Here is a 23,188-nt window from a genome sequence, read left to right as displayed (position 1 = left end):
TAACAAACCTTACTAGGTTTTAACAATAATATCAGCACCCACACAGAATTTTTATAGTAAGATCATTTATGTATCATTTACAAACATTGTCAGCATGTGTATTTTTAGTTATCTTAGATTTCTACACAATATAAAACACGATATACTAACAACAAAGTGTTTAATAAAGTGTTTAGCACTGTGGACCCTAGGTCAGTTTGTAAAGGAAAGAACATTTTTATTGATAATTTGTTTCAAATGGCCGTTTAATTAATCTATTAACAACTCACCAACAAGTCATTAAGTCAGTATATACGGCTGGTGCAGAGAACTGTTCAACGTACTCTGATGAAACCCGCATGTAGTCGAACGGGTGAAAGCGCTCAGTATTTTCGTCAAATTTGTGGATTTTAAACTGTTTTTCATTTTTATTTTTTTGCGTTGTTAATTGTGTGAGCAATAAACTTTTCTGGTTGTCCAGGATATCGCCTTGTCTTACTGGTTAAAGACTATTTAACCATTTAAAGTCATAAAGAAGTTGAAAGAAGCTGGCCTTAACAAAGTCTCTAAAGACATTTGGGTTGGTCACTGACTCACACTGGGACCATATAAAACGTTGTGATGTCTGGAGTTGATCAGTGAGGGTTTAACAATGGCTTTTTGAGGTTGTGTATGTGAGGACAAGATTTAGTATATTTGTGCCTCTAGTGGAGGATGCTGATATTTGACTGAGGGAGTTTGCAATTGAGTATAGAAAATGTTCAGCATATTTATTTGTAGAGATGGGGTTGTTCCAATTAATGCATTTGTACCTAAAGTCTCCTAGAAAGATGGTGTTTGGTTTAATGAAGAATCTAGTTTATTAAGATATGTTTTGTGATGTTCAGGTGTCATGGATGAGTTCTGTAAAAGCCGGTATAAGGTCTTGTTTACTGATATTAAGATATGAAGAATTTTGAAGTCACTGATCTGGATAATCAGTCTAAAGATGATGATGTTTTGGATAAAGACAAAGACACCACCACCAGCATTACAGCTGCCTACACTTGTGGGTGTGAATGAGCGACAGGCAGAGAAATCAGGTAAGGAGGGAGTGTTGTGACTGTTCTAGAACCAATTTCCAGTGCTAACACAAACATTCATGCTTTCCATATTTAGAAAGCAGATAATGTCTAGCATGTAGTGCAGAAGGTTAAGGCTGTCAGTTGTAGTTCCTGTGGTGCAGGGTTTGATTCCCTCAGCCCTCATTTGCCAGCTGTGTGACCTTGAGTAAGTCACTTAACCAGACATTGCTCCTGGGTCATCCCTAAAAAGGGATTGTGTGCCCAGCGGGCCTACCTAGTTAACATAAGGTTGTTGTTATTATTAATATTATTATTATTATGAAATGCATTAACTAAAGGCACTTTCTTATTTAGGCAGTGCTGACCAGTCCTACAATAACATTTGCCAGATAGAATTTGCATTTACTAGTTTGGTATCCTGTGTAGATGGACATTACTTAAAAAAGGCAGTAAAGGTGTGGAGAAACTCTTAGTCAGTATGGGAGTGTCCCGATAGGAGAGGTGCAGGACATCCTTAGTAAAACAGGTGGGAGCTGACACACACTGGCCCACCTCACAATGACACCAATAACTAAGTCACCTTTTGCTTACACTGCTACATTTTATGTCATGGTAGGATACTGCTCAGGACCAGTTTCTTTTCAGCCTTAGAGAAAGACTCACAGCATTCCATCATGTCTATCTTCATATAGTTTAATGGACGCACCGCAAGTCATTAACACCCACATGAACAATGGCCATGTCATAGTCATACTCTGGGTGAAGGGACTTGAGTGACCTTGCAGCTTGAGAGAGTCTAGCACCTGATAAGCAAATAATTATTCTGCTGTCTTTGCTCAGCCTTGTGAGAGTTGTAGCAGTGTGTTGAACTATGGCATTACCTATAACAAGGTGAGAGGTGTAGTAGTGTGCTGAACTATGACATTACCTATAACAAGGTGAGAGGTGTAGTAGTGTGCTGAACTATGGCATCACCTATAACAAGATGAAAGGTGTAGCACTGTGCCGAACTATGAATTACCTATAACAAGGTGAGAGGTGTAGTAGTGTGCTGAACTATGGCATTACCTATAACAAGGTGAGAGGTGTAGTAGTGTGCTGAACTATGACATTACCTATAACAAGGTGAGAGGTGTAGTAGTGTGCTGAACTATGGCATCACCTATAACAAGATGAAAGGTGTAGCACTGTGCTGAACTATGACATTACCTATAACAAGGTGAGAGGTGTAGCAGTGTGCTGAACTATGGACTTATCTATAACAAGGTGAGAGGTGTAAGAGTGGGCTGAACTATGGAGTTACCTATAATAAGGTGAGAGGTGTAGCAGTGTGCTGAACTATGGCATTACCTATAACAAGGTGAGAGGTGTAGTAGTGTGCTGAACTATGGACTTATCTATAACAAGGTGAAAAGTGTAGCAGTGGGCTGAACTATGGAGTTACCTATAATAAGGTGAGAGGTGTAGCAGTGTGTTGAACTATGGCATTACCTATAACAAGGTGAGAGGTGTAGTAGTGTGTTGAACTATGGCATTACCTATAACAAGGCGAGAGGTGTAGTAGTGTGCTGAACTATGGCATTACCTATAACAAGGTGAGAGGTGTAGTAGTGTGCTGAACTATGGCATTACCTATAACAAGGTGAGAGGTGTAGTAGTGTGCTGAACTATGGCATTACCTATAACAAGATGAAAGGTGTAGCACTGTGCCGAACTATGAATTACCTATAACAAGGTGAGAGGTGTAGTAGTGTGCTGAACTATGGAGTTACCTATAACAAGGTGAGAGGTGTAGTAGTATGCTGAACTATGGCATTACCTATAACAAGGTGAGAGGTGTAGTAGTGTGCTGAACTATGGCATTACCTATAACAAGGTGAGAGGTGTAGTAGTGTGCTGAACTATGGCATTACCTATAACAAGATGAAAGGTGTAGCACTGTGCTGAACTATGACATTACCTATAACAAGATGAGAGGTGTAGTAGTGTGCTGAACTATGGAGTTACCTATAACAAGGTGAGAGGTATAGTAGTGTGCTGAACTATGGCATTACCTATAACAAGATGAAAGGTGTAGCAGTGTGCTGAACTATGGAGTTACCTATAACAAGGTGAGAGGTGTAGTAGTGTGCTGAACTATGGACTTACCTATAACAAGGTGAGAGATGTAGCAGTGTGCTGAACTATGGACTTATCTATAACAAGGTGAAAAGTGTAGCAGTGGGCTGAACTATGGAGTTACCTATAATAAGGTGAGAGGTGTAGCAGTGTGCTGAACTATGACATTACCTATAACAAGGTGAGAGGTGTAGTAGTGTGCTGAACTATGGAGTTACCTATAACAAGTTGAGAGGTGTAGCAGTGTGCTGAACTATGAAGTTACCTATAACAAGGTGAGAGGTGTAGCAGTGTGCTGAACTATGATGTTACCTATAAACGGTGAGAGGTGTAGCAGTATGCTGAGCTATGGCATTACCTATAACAAGGTGAGAGGTGTAGCACTGTGCTAAACTATGGAGTTACCTATAACAAGGTGAGAGGTGTAGCAGTGTGCCGAACTATGGCATTACCTATAACAAGGTGAGAGGTGTAGCACTGTGGTGAACTATGGAGTTACCTATAACAAGGTGAGAGGTGTAGCAATGTGCTGAACTATGGTGTTACCTATAACAAGGTGAGAGGTGTAGCAGTGTGCTAAACTATGGCATTACCTATAACAAGATGAAAGGTGTAGCACTGTGCCGAACTATGAATTACCTATAACAAGGTGAGAGGTGTAGTAGTGTGCTGAACTATGGAGTTACCTATAACAAGGTGAGAGGTGTAGTAGTATGCTGAACTATGGCATTACCTATAACAAGGTGAGAGGTGTAGTAGTGTGCTGAACTATGGCATTACCTATAACAAGGTGAGAGGTGTAGTAGTGTGCTGAACTATGGCATTACCTATAACAAGATGAAAGGTGTAGCACTGTGCTGAACTATGACATTACCTATAACAAGATGAGAGGTGTAGTAGTGTGCTGAACTATGGAGTTACCTATAACAAGGTGAGAGGTATAGTAGTGTGCTGAACTATGGCATTACCTATAACAAGATGAAAGGTGTAGCAGTGTGCTGAACTATGGAGTTACCTATAACAAGGTGAGAGGTGTAGTAGTGTGCTGAACTATGGACTTACCTATAACAAGGTGAGAGATGTAGCAGTGTGCTGAACTATGGACTTATCTATAACAAGGTGAAAAGTGTAGCAGTGGGCTGAACTATGGAGTTACCTATAATAAGGTGAGAGGTGTAGCAGTGTGCTGAACTATGACATTACCTATAACAAGGTGAGAGGTGTAGTAGTGTGCTGAACTATGGAGTTACCTATAACAAGTTGAGAGGTGTAGCAGTGTGCTGAACTATGGAGTTACCTATAACAAGGTGAGAGGTGTAGCAGTGTGCTGAACTATGATGTTACCTATAAACGGTGAGAGGTGTAGCAGTATGCTGAGCTATGGCATTACCTATAACAAGGTGAGAGGTGTAGCACTGTGCTAAACTATGGAGTTACCTATAACAAGGTGAGAGGTGTAGCAGTGTGCCGAACTATGGCATTACCTATAACAAGGTGAGAGGTGTAGCACTGTGGTGAACTATGGAGTTACCTATAACAAGGTGAGAGGTGTAGCAATGTGCTGAACTATGGTGTTACCTATAACAAGGTGAGAGGTGTAGCAGTGTGCTAAACTATGGTGTTACCTATAACAAGGTGAGAGGTGTAGTAGTGTGCTGAACTATATCATTACCTATAACAAGGTGAGAGGTGTAGCACTGTGCTGAACTATGAAGTTCCCTATAACAAGGTGAGAGGTGTAGCAGTGTGCTGAACAATGGTGTAACCTACAACAAAGTGAGAGGTGTAGCAGTGGGCTAAACTATGGTGTTACCTATAACAAAGTGAGAGGTGTAGCAGTCTGCTGAACTATGGCATTACCTATAACAAGGTGAGAGGTGTAGCAGTGTGCTGAACTATGGTGTTACCTATAACAAAGTGAGAGCTTTAGCAGTGGGCTGAACTATGTTGTTACCTATAACAAGGTGAGAGGTGTAGCAGTCTGCTGAACTATGGCATTACCTATAGCAAGATGAGAGCTGTAGCACTGTGCTGAATTATGGAGTTACTGATAACAAGGTGAGAGGTGTAGCAGTGTGCTGAATTATGGAGTTAACTATAACAAGGTGAGGGGTGTAGCAGTGTGCTGAACTATGGCATTACCAATAACAAGATGAGGGGTGTAGCAGTGTGCTGAACTATGGTGTTACCTATAACAAGGTGAGACATGTAGCACTGTACTGAACTATGGAGTTACCTATAACAAGGTGAGAGGTGTAGCAGTGTGCTGAATTATGGAGTTAACTATAACAAGGTGAGGGGTGTAGCAGTGTGCTGAACTATGGAGTTACCTATAACAAGGTGAGGGGTGTAGCAGTGTGCTGAACTATGCAGTTACCTATAACAAGGTGAGAGATGTAGCACTGTGCTGAACTATGGAGTTACCTATAACAAGGTGGGAGGTGTAGCAGTGTGCTGAACTATGGAGTTAACTATAACAAGGTGAGGAGTGTAGCAGTGTGCTGAACTAAGGAGTTACCTATTACAAGGTGAGGGGTGTAGCAGTGTGCTGATCTACGGCGTTACCTATAACAAGGTGAGAGATGTAGCAGTGTTCTGAACTATGGCGTTATCAATAACAAGGGACTTTAGAATGGTGTAATAAATGTGATGATGACATAATTGTATTAGAAGACATAAGATTATTAACAACTAAGGAAAGATTGCAAGCAGAAAAAATATGGGATGGAAATATAATATGGAATTTGGGAAATGAATGTTGTTCGGGAACAGCAGTATTATGTAGAAAAGTATTCCAGATATTAGATGTAACATTAGTAAGAATGGGAGGATTAACTATTATTGGTTTGAGATATCAAGAAAAATATATAGAATTATAGTTTTATATGCTTATGTTATGTGTAAAGAAAGGGAGAACTTATTTCAACAATTGTTGGATTATATAGCAGTGAATATGAATATTATAATAACAGGATTTTAACTGTGATTTAAGAGGTAAAAAGTAAAAGAAATGAATGAATATAAAGTGCTTAGACAGAATGGGATATGAAATGTCTAAACATTTAATGTTGTTGTTGTCTTTCGTCTTTTTCCCGGTTAGGGGTCGCTACAGTGGAACTCCGGTCCACTAATGATTGGCAGTAGATTTTCACAAACGCCGAGGTGCCAGCTCGACATTCAACATTCAACGAAGGCATGCCCATTTGCGCATGTCTTTCAAATGCCCACCCAACTGTGGGGAGGACATGCAGACTCCACACAGAAGGCACTCCCCGCACTCCAGCCGAGAATCGAACGGGAGAACCTCTTGCTGTGAGGCAACAACACTACTGCTGCACCACCACCGAAGGATATGGAAAGGCATAAAAGAATACTTGTTGCATGTTTTGAATAAATTGGTAAATGAAGGATTTTATTATAAGGAACTGTGTAGTGGAATATTAAAATGTATATGGAAGAAAGGTAAAAAAGAAGAAATAAAAAAATTGGAGACTGATAGTATTAAATAATACAGATTAAAAGATTTTTATGAAGATACCTCAAAAAAGACAGGAGAATAAGATGGAAAATATAATGGAAGAAAATCTATATGACATGCAGTAAATGATGTCAAGAATTGCTAATGATTTAAGAGACATTGTGGATGCTATCTTAAATAGAAGAGATGATGTAAACATTATGGTAGGTGGTATTAATAAATATTTTGATTTGATAGAACATAAGATGCTATGGGAATTAACAGAGGCATATAATTTCAGTGGACAAATTAAAAAAGTCTGCATGACAGCGTATCTTTATAAAAAGATAAGAATTCTAAGAAATGGTTGATTAAATAAAGAAATTGGGATGAGAAATGGGATAAGACAAGATTGTCCTATGAGTGGTGTATTATTTGCTTTAGTTATGAATGTTGTAATAAGTATGGTGAATTGGAAAATGGGAAATACAATATATGTAATGCAAGCAGGTGTAGATATTCCAGTTTTGATGACATATGCAGCTGACATTATTATAATAACTGAAATAGTTTCTGTATGAAAGAAGTCATATATTGTGTAGTAGATTGTTTAAAGGATATGGGTATGATATTAAATAAAGATAAAAGCAAAGGTTTGGGAGATAGGATAAAGACAGAAGGAATACAATTTACAATGAAAGAAATTTCAGTATTGGAAATAAATTCTGGAAATAAAACAGTAAGTGGAACACAATGGGAAAACCCTTTAAAATAATTAAAAGAAATGTGTTGTTTATGGTGAAGATATTGATTATCTTATAAGAAAAAAGCCACATTGGTAAATTCAGTATTAATGGGAAAGATAGCATATTTGTCAAGTGTTTTTATGATTTCAAGAATGTATGAAAAACAATTATTAGAAGCTATTTTCACTTTTGTATAGGGATCTACATTAAATCAAGTAAAGACAGAAGTATTATATATAAATAAAGATGAAGGGGACTGGGATTATTAAATCCAGCAGTATTTGCTGCTTCATTAAATCTGTTTAAAGTGTTGAGATAGATAAATGAGAAAAAAAAGAAATTACTAGGAAGACTGTGTAAGTATGAACAATTTTGAGAGATAATAAAAAAACAAGAGAGAAAAAGAAAATGTTAATGAAGAAATAGAAAATTATCAAGAAAAAGTAAAAGTGTGGGAGATAAAGATTGATGAGATAGAAGAAAATCTGAAAATAAGGTATACAAATATAGCAGTACATTATTATTGTGCTGTTAACCATGGGAAGATATATGAGAAGAAAAGATTAAAGCTATAGAACATGTATTTATGAAATATAAAAGAGTGGAGAAATTAGAAAAATTATGTGAAGGAAATGTTTTGAGAGTTAAGAAATAAAAATATGGATGTGATTGAATATGGGTACTGTAAGAACAGAAACAAAGAACATAAAATAAGAATGGACAAAGGATTGCTTTATGCAGTATGGGTGATCTGCAATGAGATATTAAATGATATGTTTAATGGGAAATGTATATTATCAGTAATATTAAGAAAATCAGATGGTGGTTATGGAAAAAAGACTGGGGATCTAGTTTGAAGAAAAATGTATAAAGATGAAAATAGAATGTATACAGAGGAAACTTTGTAAATAAATAAGAAATGTTGTAAATATGTATAGATCTATGTAAAAATTGAAATATATAAATAGCATGTAAATAAAAGACTCCTACTCTTTTCAATAATTGCTGTTGGATTTGTATATCCACATGAGCTACCACCAATGCAGGCTGGTGGCACCTTGGTTTACCATCTCATCTAATGGTCACTTAATAGATATTATGTAACTGTTTTCCAAGCAAGATCATTTAGTTTTATTGGCCATTTTGGGTCAATTCCTAACTCCTTCATCTTCCTCTCTTAATACCTGGTTGCCTCGTTGTTTTGGCATCTTTTCAGGCTTGTTGGCTGTTGGTGAAGCACCCACCAAGAGGAGAAAACGCTGAGAGAAGAAAGGAGCCACTTTTGAGATTTTAAGTATTTTTCCTCTGTTTATTTGCTAAGTTTTTCTGCATAGCCACCTATTTTGAGCATTTTCTGGCATGTTAAACTTGATTTCTGCATTAGTAACTGTATTTAGAGCACAACCTAGAGCTGTTTACTGAATTTCCTGTTTGCACTTATTTTTAAAATCGTTTTTTTCTCAAAACTTGCATTTTATCTGTCTTTGGCCTAGCACTCTTGTGTGGGGTCATTTACTGCACTGTTATAACTTGTTGATACTTGTGAACCTCTGCTATCTCTGAGAAAAACAAAAAAAAAAAAATCTTGCTTTTTTCCCACTTTTCTGAGATTTAAAAAAGTTCAGTTACAGGCTTGCTGTTCTTGAACTGTTTGTAAGTTTCTTGGAGGCCATTTTTTGCTTGGGCTAAAGGGAAGTCTCTCTGTTGATCAGTGGCAGTGAAAAACATTGAGCAGCCTGCCTGCCCCTGTGGGAGTGGTTACTGACTTGAAACTGTAGTTTTATTGGCCATTTTGGGTCAATTCCTAACTCCTTCATCTTCCTCTCTTAAAACCCTCTTTTGCGTGTTTTTTTGCATAGTGCAACAGCGGGCAGCGCCGAAAAGTCTGCTCTTCACTTTTTCCCTTAGAACTGCTCTATCTTTCAGTTTAAACGCCATATTCTCATTCTAAGGCCCTTCACTGGTCCAATTAAGTAATCCTACAAGTTAGCACTATTAAACCATAAGCACTACTTACTCTTATACTCTCTATGATTACACTGTCCTCTATTGGTCCATCTTAAATTCAGTTTCCCTATATTACTCTAGCATGTCCAAAGGTCAGTCAGTGGTTTCCTCTCCAGTCCAGCTGGTGAATCTGGGAATTTTGAGGCAATGTTACAACTGTCTCATGTACACGGACAACCCTCTCCTCCTCCAAACAGGTTCAAATATATGTGAGAGATGCAACTATTTAGCCAAACTGGAGGCTGAGCTCTCTCATCTCAAAACTGGTGTAACCAGTCAGGAGGAGAAGGTAACCTCACACAACACAATTCCAGTATCACATAGTCCCACCACATCAGTGAACCAAACACATAAATACACAAAACATACTGAGGCTCTAAATAAAAATCTACCTAAGCAACAGAGACCTCCAAAGCAGACATCCAAGCAAACGCTACCTCAAAACAAAATACGCACAACACATAGCCCACAAAGTCAGTGTGCCAAGCAGCCACAGCCCTTAAGGCTGAATAACACAGCTGATACTCTTGTAATAGGTGACTCTATTGTCAGACACATTGACGTCCCACTCACCAGGCTGAATAAGGAGAAGGTCATGGTGAGCTGCCTGTCGGGTGCTAGGATCCACCACATAATGCAAGCACTCAGGTCACTCCAAAGCAAATACAAATATGACTCAGTCATTGTACATGCTGGTGTGAATGACCTGAGACGTACCTCCCTGGACTACATGAAAAGAGACATAGAGGAGCTCTCTGATCATGTAGTCCAGGCTGGTATGACCCTGACCTTGAGCAGCATCTTACCCTCACCTAGAATGATGCCACAGTACAAAGACAAAATGATCGATTTTAACAATTGGCTAAAAATTTGGTGTCATTCAAAGGGGATCCAGTGTCTGTCTGCCTGGGATGACATGCTCGACAAGCCACGTTGCTTCGCTAGGGACAGCTTGCACCTGTCACCACTGGGCTTTCGGATATTGGCAAAGGCTCTTGCCACCCCATAGTGCCCTTTTTAGGCAAGGCTCAAAAGTCAAACCCACCCCCATAGACAGCACAAGGAACAAGAAACTAAGGGTAATGCTGCTTAACGCCAGAAGTCTTAACCTCAAGATGCACTTTTCAAGCTCTCCTCAGTATGGAGAACATCGATATCTGTGCAGTGACAGAAACCTGGTTCAAGGCTCCAGAGAGCACCCCAGCACTACCAGGCTATACCTCATATCATGCTTTTCGACCCCAAAACCCGGACCGAACCACAAAAGGAGGGGGAGTTTCCATATTTATCAAGGATATCCACACCTCCAGGTTAGTGGCATTGCACGAAGTATCGGAAACTATCCATGTGCAACTAACAGTGGGCAAGACTGCTTTTCAGTTTATAGCATCCTACAGACCACCCTCTCAAAGTCAGGAATCCCACTCGGCTTTCCTGAAAACATTGGAGAACATGAAGATCTCTCCGAACACCATTATATTGGGAGACTTCAACTACCCAAACATTGACTGGGAGCACTACTCAAGCCCCAGCACCTTAGCCCAAAGGTTCCTGGAAATTATAAACTCAAATGCTATGGAACAACTAGTCACCACTCCCACAAGAGGGGACAACATACTAGACCTGATCATTACCAACATGGGGACTCTATGCTCCACACCAGAAGTATATCCCTCATTGGTAAGATCAGACCATAAATTAATTTCACTGGATGTCCACATCCCGACCCTACCCCCAGCCCAGAAAACCACAGTGAAAAACTTCTCAAAAGCGAACTTCTCACTTCTCAAAACCGAAGTGGAATCCTTCAAGGCCCCAGGGCCAGTGGAAACTACGGCCCAAACTGCAGAATCCTATATAAACGTATTCTATGGACATCTCCAGGAATGCATGGATCATGCTATCCCAAACAAAACCAAGACCCAATCATCCAAAGGCAGGCGTCCAGTCTGGTGGACCCCTGCCATAAATAAACTGTACAACAGAAGGAGGAAGCTACTACATGATAGAGCAAAATCCCTAATAGGGAAGGCATCTGTGATCAGTACTAGCAAAAAATTACGATCTCTCTTAAAATCCTCCAAGGCCAGCTTCGAGAGAAAAATTGCACAGGACACCAAAGACAATCATAAGGCTTTTTTCAGTTATGTTAGGAACCTGGGATGCAACTCCCAGACTTGTTCTGAGTTGATTCTAAATGAAAAAAATACACTGAACCCACAGACATCGCCAATATCCTGGCAGACAGGTTCAGTGCAAACTTCTCCACCCCTCCCCCCCAAAAAAGCAAGTATCTATCCCGGCAGAGGGCTGCCTCCCAAACATCTCTGATGCTCAGGTGAAGGCTGCCCTCTCCAAATCAAAAAACACTGCTTCCATGGGACCAGATGGCGTCCCAGGTTGCGTCCTACATGAACTCCAAGAGGAACTAATCCCTCAAATAAAACAGCTATACAATCTCAGCCTCACTACAGGATATGTGCCCACAGAATGGCGTACAGCAACAGTGGTCCCACTCCACAAAGGTGGAGCCTCTACGGACCCTGGAAACTATCGCCCCATAAGCCTGACTAGCTTAGTCTGCAAGGCTATGGAGAGGATCATCATGGAGCTCATAAACAAAGACATTGGGGACCTACAGACACTAGATCCTACCCAGTTCGGCTTTGTCAAGGGCAGATCCTGCCTTTTGAACCTGGTTGACTTCTTCGAAACAGTCACCAAAGCCATAGATGAAGGGAAGGTAGTCCACACAGCCTATCTGGACCTTGCAAAGGCATTTGACACAATACCCCACTCGGGCATTATAGATAAGCTATCCAGCTTAAATATAAACCCCTATGTCACAAGATGGGTTGCAAACTGGCTCAAAGACAGAACCCACAGAGTGAGAGTTGCTGGAGCCATGTCAGACTCGAAACCGGTCACAAGTGGCGTCCCACAGGGTTCTGTCCTGGGACCACTCTTGTTCGGTATATACTTTTCCGAGGTACAGGCAAACCTGGAAGGACTATGGCTCACCATGTTTGCAGCCGACTGCAAACTGGGCGCCATAATCGACTCTCCAGCTGACACAAACATCCTTCAAAAAGGTCTCACAGAGACAGATAACTGGTGCCAGTGCCATGGTTTAAAGCTAAATGCCAAAAAATGTATAGTCATGCCCTTTGGCAAAAACAATGTGCCCACAAATTACCACATAGGCGGAAACCCATTAAGTACAGAGAAAGTTATTAGGGACCTGGGGACCCAAGTTGATAGCAATCTCTCCTTTGAAAACCATATTGCCAAAGTGGTTAGAAAGACCTTCTACATAGCCCACCTCATCACGAAGGGTTTCACATCTAGATCAAGAGAGGTAATCGTGCCCCTTTATTCATCCCTCATCAGGCCCATCATAGAATACAATGCCCCTTTTGGGATGTACCTTAACGACACCTGCAGCAATTAGAGAGACCCCAAAAGTATCTCACCAAGAGGATCAAGGGTCTCAAAAAGATGCCATATGCTGCTCGGTTAAAAAATCTCCAGCTCTACTCATTTGCATACCGCCTACTTCGAGGCGATCTATGCCTGACATACAAAGCTATGTCAAATCCAGAATTAATGGACATGCTCCACCTCAGTAAATCTAAATCCCTTAGAGCCACACGCTCGAGGGACTTGAACCTCAGCACAGAAATAAATAGAACTTGCTGGAGGGACAGGTTCATAACCCAGAGGCTCCCTTCGCTCTGAAATAGAATTCCAGTTCATGTGAGGCAGAGCACCTCACTGAATCTCTTCAAGAAGAATCTTGATATGTGGATGGGGGATCGTAGGTTTGTCCCAGGGATTACTCCCGTGTCACTATTAGACAGAGGCACAGTAAACTAAACCTTAAAAAGGGCATAGTATACTCAAATCAAGGGGTGGCGTAAGCCATACAGAATCGGGCTAGGCTTATAATTGCCCCAGGGCAGATAGCCTAGTATGAACCTATGAACCTATAGAATAGTTTAAGGCAAGTTTGTTGTATAGCAGACCAGCACAACAGAATGACTGCATTTGCAAGCACTGCAAGTTTAAAGCAGACTACGAAAGCACACAGGTCATTTAAAGTTAACAATGCGATACTACCAATAGTAATTCAAGCCAGAAACAACAGCAGAAGCCCTTCTGTCATCAGGAGAAACCAATTAGGCAGTCTCAAGCATAACATTATCACAACACAAAACAGCACTAGATACCCTAATGTATAAAATAAGCAAAAATGTTACTTTCCAGATATCAGGGGAATGTTTTTCAAGTCAGATCCAGTAACACATGTAGTTCAAAGTATGTTTGTCATATGGCAGCCAAGCACAAATATAAAGCAGACAGCAAGAGTACACCGGCCAATTAAAGTCAACACTGATATGTAAGCAATGTTATCAAAGTTAAAAGTTAAACAACTTCATAGTTTAGAATGGTGTGCTGAGCACAAAATTCAAGAACCACTGCAAACTGTCACTTACCAAAGCTTGACAAATGTCCTTAATATAATAGCTAATTCACAGGGCCAACCAGGGACAAAAAAATGAAACCAAGGACAATAGTATTGGCCTGTCAGGTTATTTTAAATTAACCTGTGAAATCAGTTCTTAAGGATTTGTGTTTCTGTAGTAGAATATAATACAGTCACATACCTAAGGGATCCCATGTTGCCATAGTAACGTTCATTATGATTGGGTGTGCATCTTTTAGTGGCCTTACTACCTTCATCTTCACCTCCAATGCAGACTTTGCAGAGGTTACCATCAGAACCTGGCATGCAGCTCTTCCAGAAGTAACTGTGGTACCCTAAAATAAAACACAGAACATTTCTTAATGTGACATCCAAGCAAAAACAACCTGCTGTTTGATGTGACATAAACAGCAGACGGTCTGAGCAGAGCACCATAAGATGGCATCACAGTGGGATGGTGTGTGTGTGTGTGTGTGTGTGTGTGTGTGTGTGTGTGTGTGTGTGTGTGTGTAGTAGTGCTTGTGAGACTATAATTTTACCACTTATGTAGAGATAAATGCGTTTTCAGTGAATGCAAATGTCTACTAGTACAGAAAACTATATCTAAATTGTATGTCAATATGTATGCAAACTGCATTTCAATGTAAAACTATTGTCAGTGAAGTCAAAAGTCACTAGGATAGGAAACATTGTATATAAATTGAATATCATTAAAAAGTTAAACATAAATTGCATATCAACCTTGGAGTTTTTCTCTCTGGAATGCTAATGAAATGGGTATTAGCCCTGTCAGACTATCCCAGTTAACATAGATAGATAGATACGATTCAATACTATGCAATTTATTCCATCCTGCAGTTACATGTAACCTACTTCCTAGGTTATATTACCAACGTCAGATCCAGTAATTAGCAAATCTGTAGTTTGCTTTTTATCTTCTGCGTGCTTCAGCCTCAATGTTATATTAATGATCAACAGGAAATGCTAAGCATCAGGAGCTGATGTGTTCCAGCAAACTCCTACCTCATCCCCGGTGACTCAGACACTGAGTAGGGAATGCTTATCTCAAGGAAGGGAGAATGTACCCAGAACAAGTAAGCATCACCAGAAATTCAAAAACTGTTATACTACAGGGAACTGCTACATCAGAGAGGCAATAACACAAGTAGGAGATAGTGTGTCTTATATCCTCAAGAACGTAGCAGCTGCTACACCTCAGGAAACTATCTTAGGGGAGAGAGGATGTACAAAGAACACATCTGCAGTACTCACAATTGTTTAATGGGCCTCTGTCCTACAGGATTTACAGGAATCATATCTCCTAGTACATATCTGCATCCTCTGTGAGTACAGCTGTTATACTGCAGGACTTACAGTGAAGTAAGTTTGGATAAGTAAGAGTGATGTGACACAACTGTCACCATCAGCTGCTCCACTTCCTGATGAGTGGAAGGCCCTCACACAAGACACATGAAGGTATCAGTGACCACTCCCTGATAACTCCATGGCTCTCACACAAGACACATGAAGGTATCAGTGACCACTGCCTGATGATTGCTGGGCTCTCATTCAAGACACATGAAGGTCTCAGTGATCACTCCCTGATGACTGCAGGGCTCTCACACAAGACACATGAAGGTAGCAGTGACCACTGCCTGATGACTGCAGGGCTCTCACACAAGACACATGAAGGTATCACTGACCACTCCCTGATGACTGCAGAGCTCTCACACAAGACACATGATGGTATCAGTGACCACTGCCTGATGATTGCCGGACTCACATACAAGACACATGAAGGTATCAGTGACCACTCCCTGATAATTCCATGGCTCTCACACAAGACACATGAAGGTATCAGTGACCACTGCCTGATGATTGCCGGGCTCTCATTCAAGACACATGAAGGTCTCAGTGATCACTCCCTGATGAATGCAGGGCTCTCACACAAGACACATGAAGGTATCAGTGACCACTGCCTGATGATTGCCGGGCTCTCATTCAAGACACATGAAGGTCTCAGTGATCACTCCCTGATGACTGCAGGGCTCTCACACAAGACACATGAAGGTATCAGTGACCACTGCCTGATGACTGCAGGGCTCTCACACAAGACACATGAAGGTATCACTGACCACTCCCTGATGACTGCAGGGCTCTCACACAAGGCACATGAATGTATCAGTGACCACTCTCTGATAACTGCATGGCTCTGACACAAGACACAGAAAGGTATCAGTGACCACTCTCTGATAACTCCATGGCTCTCACACAAGACACATGAAGGTATCAGTGACCACTGCCTGATGACTGCAGGGCTCTCACACAAGACACATGAAGGTATCACTGACCACTCCCTGATGACTGCAGGGCTCTCACACAAGACACATGAAGGTATCAGTGACCACTCTCTGATAACTGCACGGCTCTCACACAAGACACATGAAGGTATCAGTGAACACTCTCTGATAACTGCCGGGCTCCCACACAAGACACATGAAGGTATCAGTGACCACTGCCTGATGATTGCCGGGCTCTCATTTAAGACACATGAAGGTCTCAGTGATCACTCCATGATAACTGCAGGGCTCTCACACAAGACACATGAAGGTATCAGTGACCACTGCCTGATGACTGCAGGGCTCTCACACAAGACACATGAAGGTATCACTGACCACTTCCTGATGACTGTAGGGCTCTCACACAAGACACTTAAAGGTATCACTGACCACTCCCTGATGACTGCAGGGCTCTCACACAAGACACATGAAGGTATCAGTGACCACTCTCTGATAACTGCCGGGCTCTCACACAAGACACATGATGGTATCAGTGACCACTGCCTGATGATTGCCGGACTCACACACAAGACACATGAAGGTATCAGTGAACACTCTCTGATAACTGCCGGGCCCCCACACAACACACATGAAGGTATCAGTGAACACTGCCTGATAATTGCCAGGCTCTCACACAAGACACATGAAGGTATAAGTGACCACTCTCTGATAACTGCATGGCTCTCATACAAGACACATGAAGGTATCAGTGGCTACTCTCTCATAACTGTGCGGCTCTCACACAAGACACATGAAGGTATCAGTGACCACTCTCTGATAACTGCCGGGCTCTCACACAAGACACATGATGGTATCAGTGACCACTGCCTGATGATTGCCGGACTCACACACAAGACACATGAAAAAATCAGTGACCATTGCCTGATGACTGCAGGGCTCTCACACAAGACACATGAAGGTACTGGTGACCACTGCCTGATGACTGCAGGGCTGTCACACAAGACACATGAAGGTATCGGTGACCACTCCCTGATGATGGCAGGGCTCTCACACAAGACACATGAAGGTATCGGTGACCACTCACTGATGACTGCCGGGCTATCACACAACACACGTGAAGGTATTAGTGACCACTCTCTGATAACTGCACAGCTCTCACACAAGACACATGAAGTTATCAGTGACCAGTTTCTGATGACTGCCGGGGTCTCACACAAGACACATGAAGGTATCAGTGACCACTGCCTGATGACTGCACATCTCCCACACAAGACACAAGAAGGTATTGGTGACCACTGCCTGATGACTGAAAGGCTCTCAAACAAGACACAGAACGGTATCAGTGACAACTGCCTGATGACTGCTGGGCTCTCACACAAGACACAGGAAGGTATTGGTGACCACTCCCTAATGACTGCAGGGCTCTCACACAAGGCACATGAGAGTATCAGTGACCACTCCCTGATAACTGCACAGCTCTCACACAAGACACATGAAGATATCAGTGACCACTGCCTGATGATTGCCAGGCTCTCACACAAGACACATGAAGGTATCAGTGACCACTCCCTGATAACTCCATGGCTCTCACACAAGACACATGAAGGTATCAGTGACCACTGCCTGATGACTGCAGGGCTCTCACACAAGACACATGAAGGTATCAGTGACCATTGCCTGATGATTACAGGGCTCTCACACAAGACACATGAAGGTATCAGTGACCATTGCCTGATGATTACAGGGCTCTCACACACGACACATGAAGGTATCAGTGACCACTGCCTGATGACTGCAGGGCTCTCACACAAGACACATGAAGGTATCAGTGACCACTCCCTCATGACTGCACAGTTCTCACACAAGACACATGTAGGTATCAGTGAACACTGCTTAATGACTGCAGGGCTCTCACACAAGACACATGAAGATATCAGTGACCACTCTCTGATGATTGCCAGGCTCTCACATAAGACATATGAAGGTATCAGTGACCACTCCCTGATAACTGCACGGCTCTCACACAAGACACATGAAGGTATCAGTGAACACTCTCTGATAACTGCCGGGCTCCCACACAAGACACATGAAGGTATCAGTGAACACTGCCTGATAATTGCCGGGCTCTCACACAAGACACATGAAGGTATCAGTGACCACTGCCTGATGACTGCAGGACTCTCACAGAAGACGCATGAAGGTATCAGTGACCACTGCCTGATGACTGCAGAGCTCTCATACAAGACACATGAAGGTAACGGTGACCACTCCCTGATGACTGCCGGGCTCTCACACAAGACACATAAAGGTATCGGTGACCACTCCCTGATGACTGCTGGGCTCTCACACAAGACACATGAGGGTATAAGTGACCACTCTCTGATAACTGCATGGCTCTCACACAAGACACATGAAAGTATCAATGACTACTCTCTGATAACTGCCGGGCTCTCACACAAGACACATGATGGTATCAGTGACCACTGCCTGATGATTGCCGGACTCACACACAAGGCACATGAAAAAATCAGTGACCATTGCCTGATGACTGCAGGGCTCTCACACAAGACACATGAAGGTATTGGTGACCACTTCCTGATAAGTGCAGGGCTCTCACACAAGACACATGACGGTATCAGTGACCACTTCCTGATGACTGCAGGGCTCTCACACAAGATGCATGAAGGTATCAGTGACTACTGCCTGGTGACTACCGGGCTCTCATTCAAGACACATGAAGGTATCAGTGACCACTACCTGATGACTGCAGGGCTCTCACACAAGACAAATGAAGGTATCGGTGACCACTCCCTGATGACTGCAGGGCTCTCACACAAGACGCATGAAGGTGTCAGTGACCACTGCCTGATGACTTCTGAGCTCTCACACAAGACACATGAAGGTATCAGTGACCATTGCCTGATGGCTGTAGAGCTGTCACACAAGACACATGAAGGTATCGGTGACCACTCCCTGATGACTGCAGGGCTCTCACACAAGACACATGAAGGTATCGGTGACCACTCCCTGATGACTGCCGGGCTCTCACACAACACACGTGAAGGTATTAGTGACCACTCTCTGATAACTGCACGGCTCTCACACAAGACACATGAAGTTATCAGTGACCAGTTTCTGATGACTGCTGGGGTCTCACACAAGACACATAAAGGTATCAGTGACCACTGCCTGATGACTGCACATCTCTAACACAAAACACATGAAGGTATTGGTGACCACTGCCTGATGACTGCAAGGCTCTCAGACAAGACACAGAACGGTATCAGTGACCACTGCCTGATGACTGCTGGGCTCTCACACAAGACACAGGAAGGTATTGGTGACCACTCCCTAATGACTGCAGGGCTCTCACACAAGGCACATGAGGGTATCAGTGACCACTCCCTTATGACTGCTGGGCTCTCACACAAGACACATGAAGGTATCAGTGACCACTCCCTGATGACTGCCAGGCTCTCACACAAGACATGTGAAGGTATCAGTGACCACTCCCTGATGACTGCCAGGCTCTCACACAAGACATGTGAAGGTATCAGTGACCACACCCTGATGACTGCAGGGCTCTCACACAAGACACATGAAGGTATCAGTGACTACTTTCTGATAACTGCACGACTCTCACACAAGACACACGAAGATATCAGTGACCACTCTCTGATGATTGCCAGGCTCTCACACAAGACACATGAAGGTATCAGTGACCACTCCCTGATGACTGCCAGGCTCTCACACAAGACATGTGAAGGTATCAGTGACCACACCCTGATGACTGCAGGGCTCTCACACAAGACACATGAAGGTATCAGTGACCACTGCCTGATGACTGCATGGCTCTCACACAAGACACATGTAGGTATCAGTGACCACTGCCTGATGACTGCAGGGATTTCAGACAAGACACAGAAAGGTATCAGTGATCACTTCCTGATGACTGCCAGGCTCTCACATAAGACATATGAAGGTATTGGTGACTACTTCCTGATGATTGCAGGGCTCTCTCACAAGACATATGAGGGTATCAGTGACCACTCCCTGATAACCGCATGGCTGTCACACAAGACACATGAAGATATCAGTGACAACTGTCTGATGACTGCCGGGCCCTCAGACAAGACACATGAAGGTATCAGTGACCACTCCCTGATGACTGAAGGGCTCTCACACAAGACACATGAAGGTATTGGTGACCACTCTCTGATAACTGCATGGCTTTCACACAAGACACATGAAGGTATCAGTGACAACTCCCTGATGACTGCAGGGCTCTTAGACAAGACACACGAGGGTATCAGTGACCACCCCCTGATGACTGCAGGGCTGTCACACAAGACACATGAAGGTATCAGTAACCACTCCCTGATGACTGCCAGGCTCTCACACAAGACATGTGATGGTATCAGTGACCACGCCCTGATGACTGCAGGGCTCTCACATAAGACACATGAAGGTATTAGTGATCACTGCCTGATGACTGCATGTCTCTCACACAAAACACATGAAGCTATCGGTGACCACTGCCTGATGATTGCAGGACTCTCAGACAAGACACAGAACAGTATCAGTGACCACTGCCTAATGACTGCCGGGCTCTCACACAAGATACATGAAGGTATTGGTGACCACTCCCTAATGACTGCAGGGCTCTCACACAAAACACATGAGGATATCAGTGACCACTCCCTGATAACTGCACGGCTCTCACACAAGACACGAAGGTATCAGTGACCACTGCCTGATGATTACCGGGCCCTCACACAAGACACATGAAGGTATCAGTGACCACTGCCTGATGATTGCTGGGCCCTCACACAAGACACATGAAGGTATCACTGACCACTCCCTGATGACTGCAGGGCTCTCACACAAGATACATGAAGGTATCGGTGACCACTGCCTGATGACTGCAAGGCTCTCAGACAAGACACAGAATGGTATCAGTGACCACTGCCTGATTACTGCTGGGCTCTCACACAAGATACATGAAGGTATTGGTGACCACTCCCTAATGACTGCAGGGCTCTCACACAAGGCACATGAGGGTATCAGTAACCGCTCCCTGATAACTGCATGGCTCTCACACAAGACACATGAAGGTATCAGTGACCACTGCCTGATGATTGCCGGGCTCTCACACAAGACACATGAAGGTATCAGTGACCACTGCCTGATGATTGCTGGGATCTCACACAAGACATATGAAGGTATCAGTGACGACTGCCTGATGACTTCCGGGCTCTCACACAAGACACATGAAGGTATCAGTGACCACTCCCTGATGACTGCACAGTTTTCACACAAGACACATGTAGGTATCAGTGACCACTGCTTGATGACTGCAGGGCTCTCGCACAAGACACATGAAGGTATCAGTGACCACTCTCTGATAACTGCACGGCTCTCACACAAGACACATGAAGGTATCAGTGACCATTCTCTGATGATTGCCAGGCTCTCACACAAGACACATGAAGGTATCAGTGACCACTGCCTGATGACTGCATGGCTCTCACAAAAGACACATGAAGGTATCAGTGACCACTCCCTGATGACTGCAGGGCTGTCATACAAGACACACGAGGGTATCAGTAACCACCCCTGATGACTGCAGGGCTCTCACACAAGACACATGAAGGTATCAGTGACCACTCCCTGATGACTGCCAGGCTCTCACACAAGACATGTGAAGGTATCAGTGACCACACCCTTATGACTGCAGGGCTCTCACACAAGACACATGAAGGTATCAGTGACCACTGCCTGATGACTGCATGTCTCTCACACAAGACACATGAAGGTATCGGTGACCACTGCCTGATGACTGCAGGGCTCTCAGACAAAACACAGAACAGTATCAGTGACCACTGCCTAATGACTGCCAGGCTTTCACACAAGATACATGAAGGTATTAGTGACCACTCCCTAATGACTGCATGGCTCTCACACAAAACACATGAGGGTATCAGTGACCACTCCCTGATAACTGCATGGCTCTCACACAAGACACATGAAGGTATCAGTGACCACTGCCTGATGATTGCAGGGCCCTCACACAAGACACATGAAGGTATCAGTGACCACTCCCTGATGACTGCAGGGCTCTCACACAAGACAGGTCTACCTGATAACACCGACACGCCAAAACACCGACAATGAAATAACCGACACGACAAAACTGAAAGTTCAAAAACACGAAACTTCACATGCCCAACAAACCACAATCCCAACAATCAACAAAACAAATAAGTTTCCCAAAAAACACACACACAACAGAAGCACACCAAAAACCTTACAAACCTACACTAAACCTTACATACACAACTATATATGCACTAACCTTAACCCAAACCCGAACCCTAAAATCCACCACTATCACACACTTACCTTACCCGCACCCTAATCCTAACTCACTTAATCCGCCCCTAACCTTTAAGTCTGTCACTATCGCACACTTACCTTACCCGCACCCTAACCCTAACTCACTTAATCTGCCCTTAACCCTTAAGTCCGTCACTATCGCACACTTACCTTACCCACACCCTAACCCTAACTCACTTAACCCGTCCCTAAACCTAATGTCCATCACTATCGCACACTTACCTCACCCGCAACCTACCCTAACATCCATCACTATCACACACTTACCTTACCCACACCCTGACCCTAACGTCCGTCCCTATTGCACACGTACCTTAACATGTTCTCAGAGTCGGGATTCTCAACTGTCAGTCTTCTCTGTTGTCGATCTTTTGGTGTCGGTTTTCTCGTTGTCATTCTTCTCAGCTTTCAGCATAATCAGGTAGACCCCACAAGACACATGAAGGTTTCAGTGACCACTCTCTGATAATTGCACAGCTCTCACAAAAGACACATAAAGGTATCAGTGATCACTCCCTGATGACTGCAGGGCTCTCAGACAAAACACACAAGGGTATCAGTGACCACTCCCTGATGACTGCAGGGCTCTCACACAAGACACATGAAGGTATCAGTGACCACTCTCTGATAATTGC

The 23,188-nt window shown here is 43.1% G+C and overlaps 1 protein-coding gene across 1 annotated transcript in view; it reads right to left on the bottom strand.

The window, feature by feature from the left end:
* The window catches only part of LOC122799664 (melanotransferrin-like), a 560,015-nt gene that overhangs the window by 81,306 nt on the left and 455,521 nt on the right, over nt 1–23,188 (bottom strand). Inside the window, exon 13 of the mRNA XM_044068867.1 lies at nt 14,039–14,192. Coding sequence (XP_043924802.1) covers nt 14,039–14,192 — 154 coding nt within the window. The remainder of the gene's footprint in view (nt 1–14,038; nt 14,193–23,188) is intronic.

Source organism: Protopterus annectens, chromosome 4.part0 (assembly GCF_019279795.1).
Source record: "Protopterus annectens isolate FY-2018-M chromosome 4.part0, PAN1.0, whole genome shotgun sequence".
NCBI lineage: Eukaryota > Metazoa > Chordata > Ceratodontiformes > Protopteridae > Protopterus > Protopterus annectens.
This window is presented reverse-complemented; position numbering and strand designations above follow the sequence as displayed.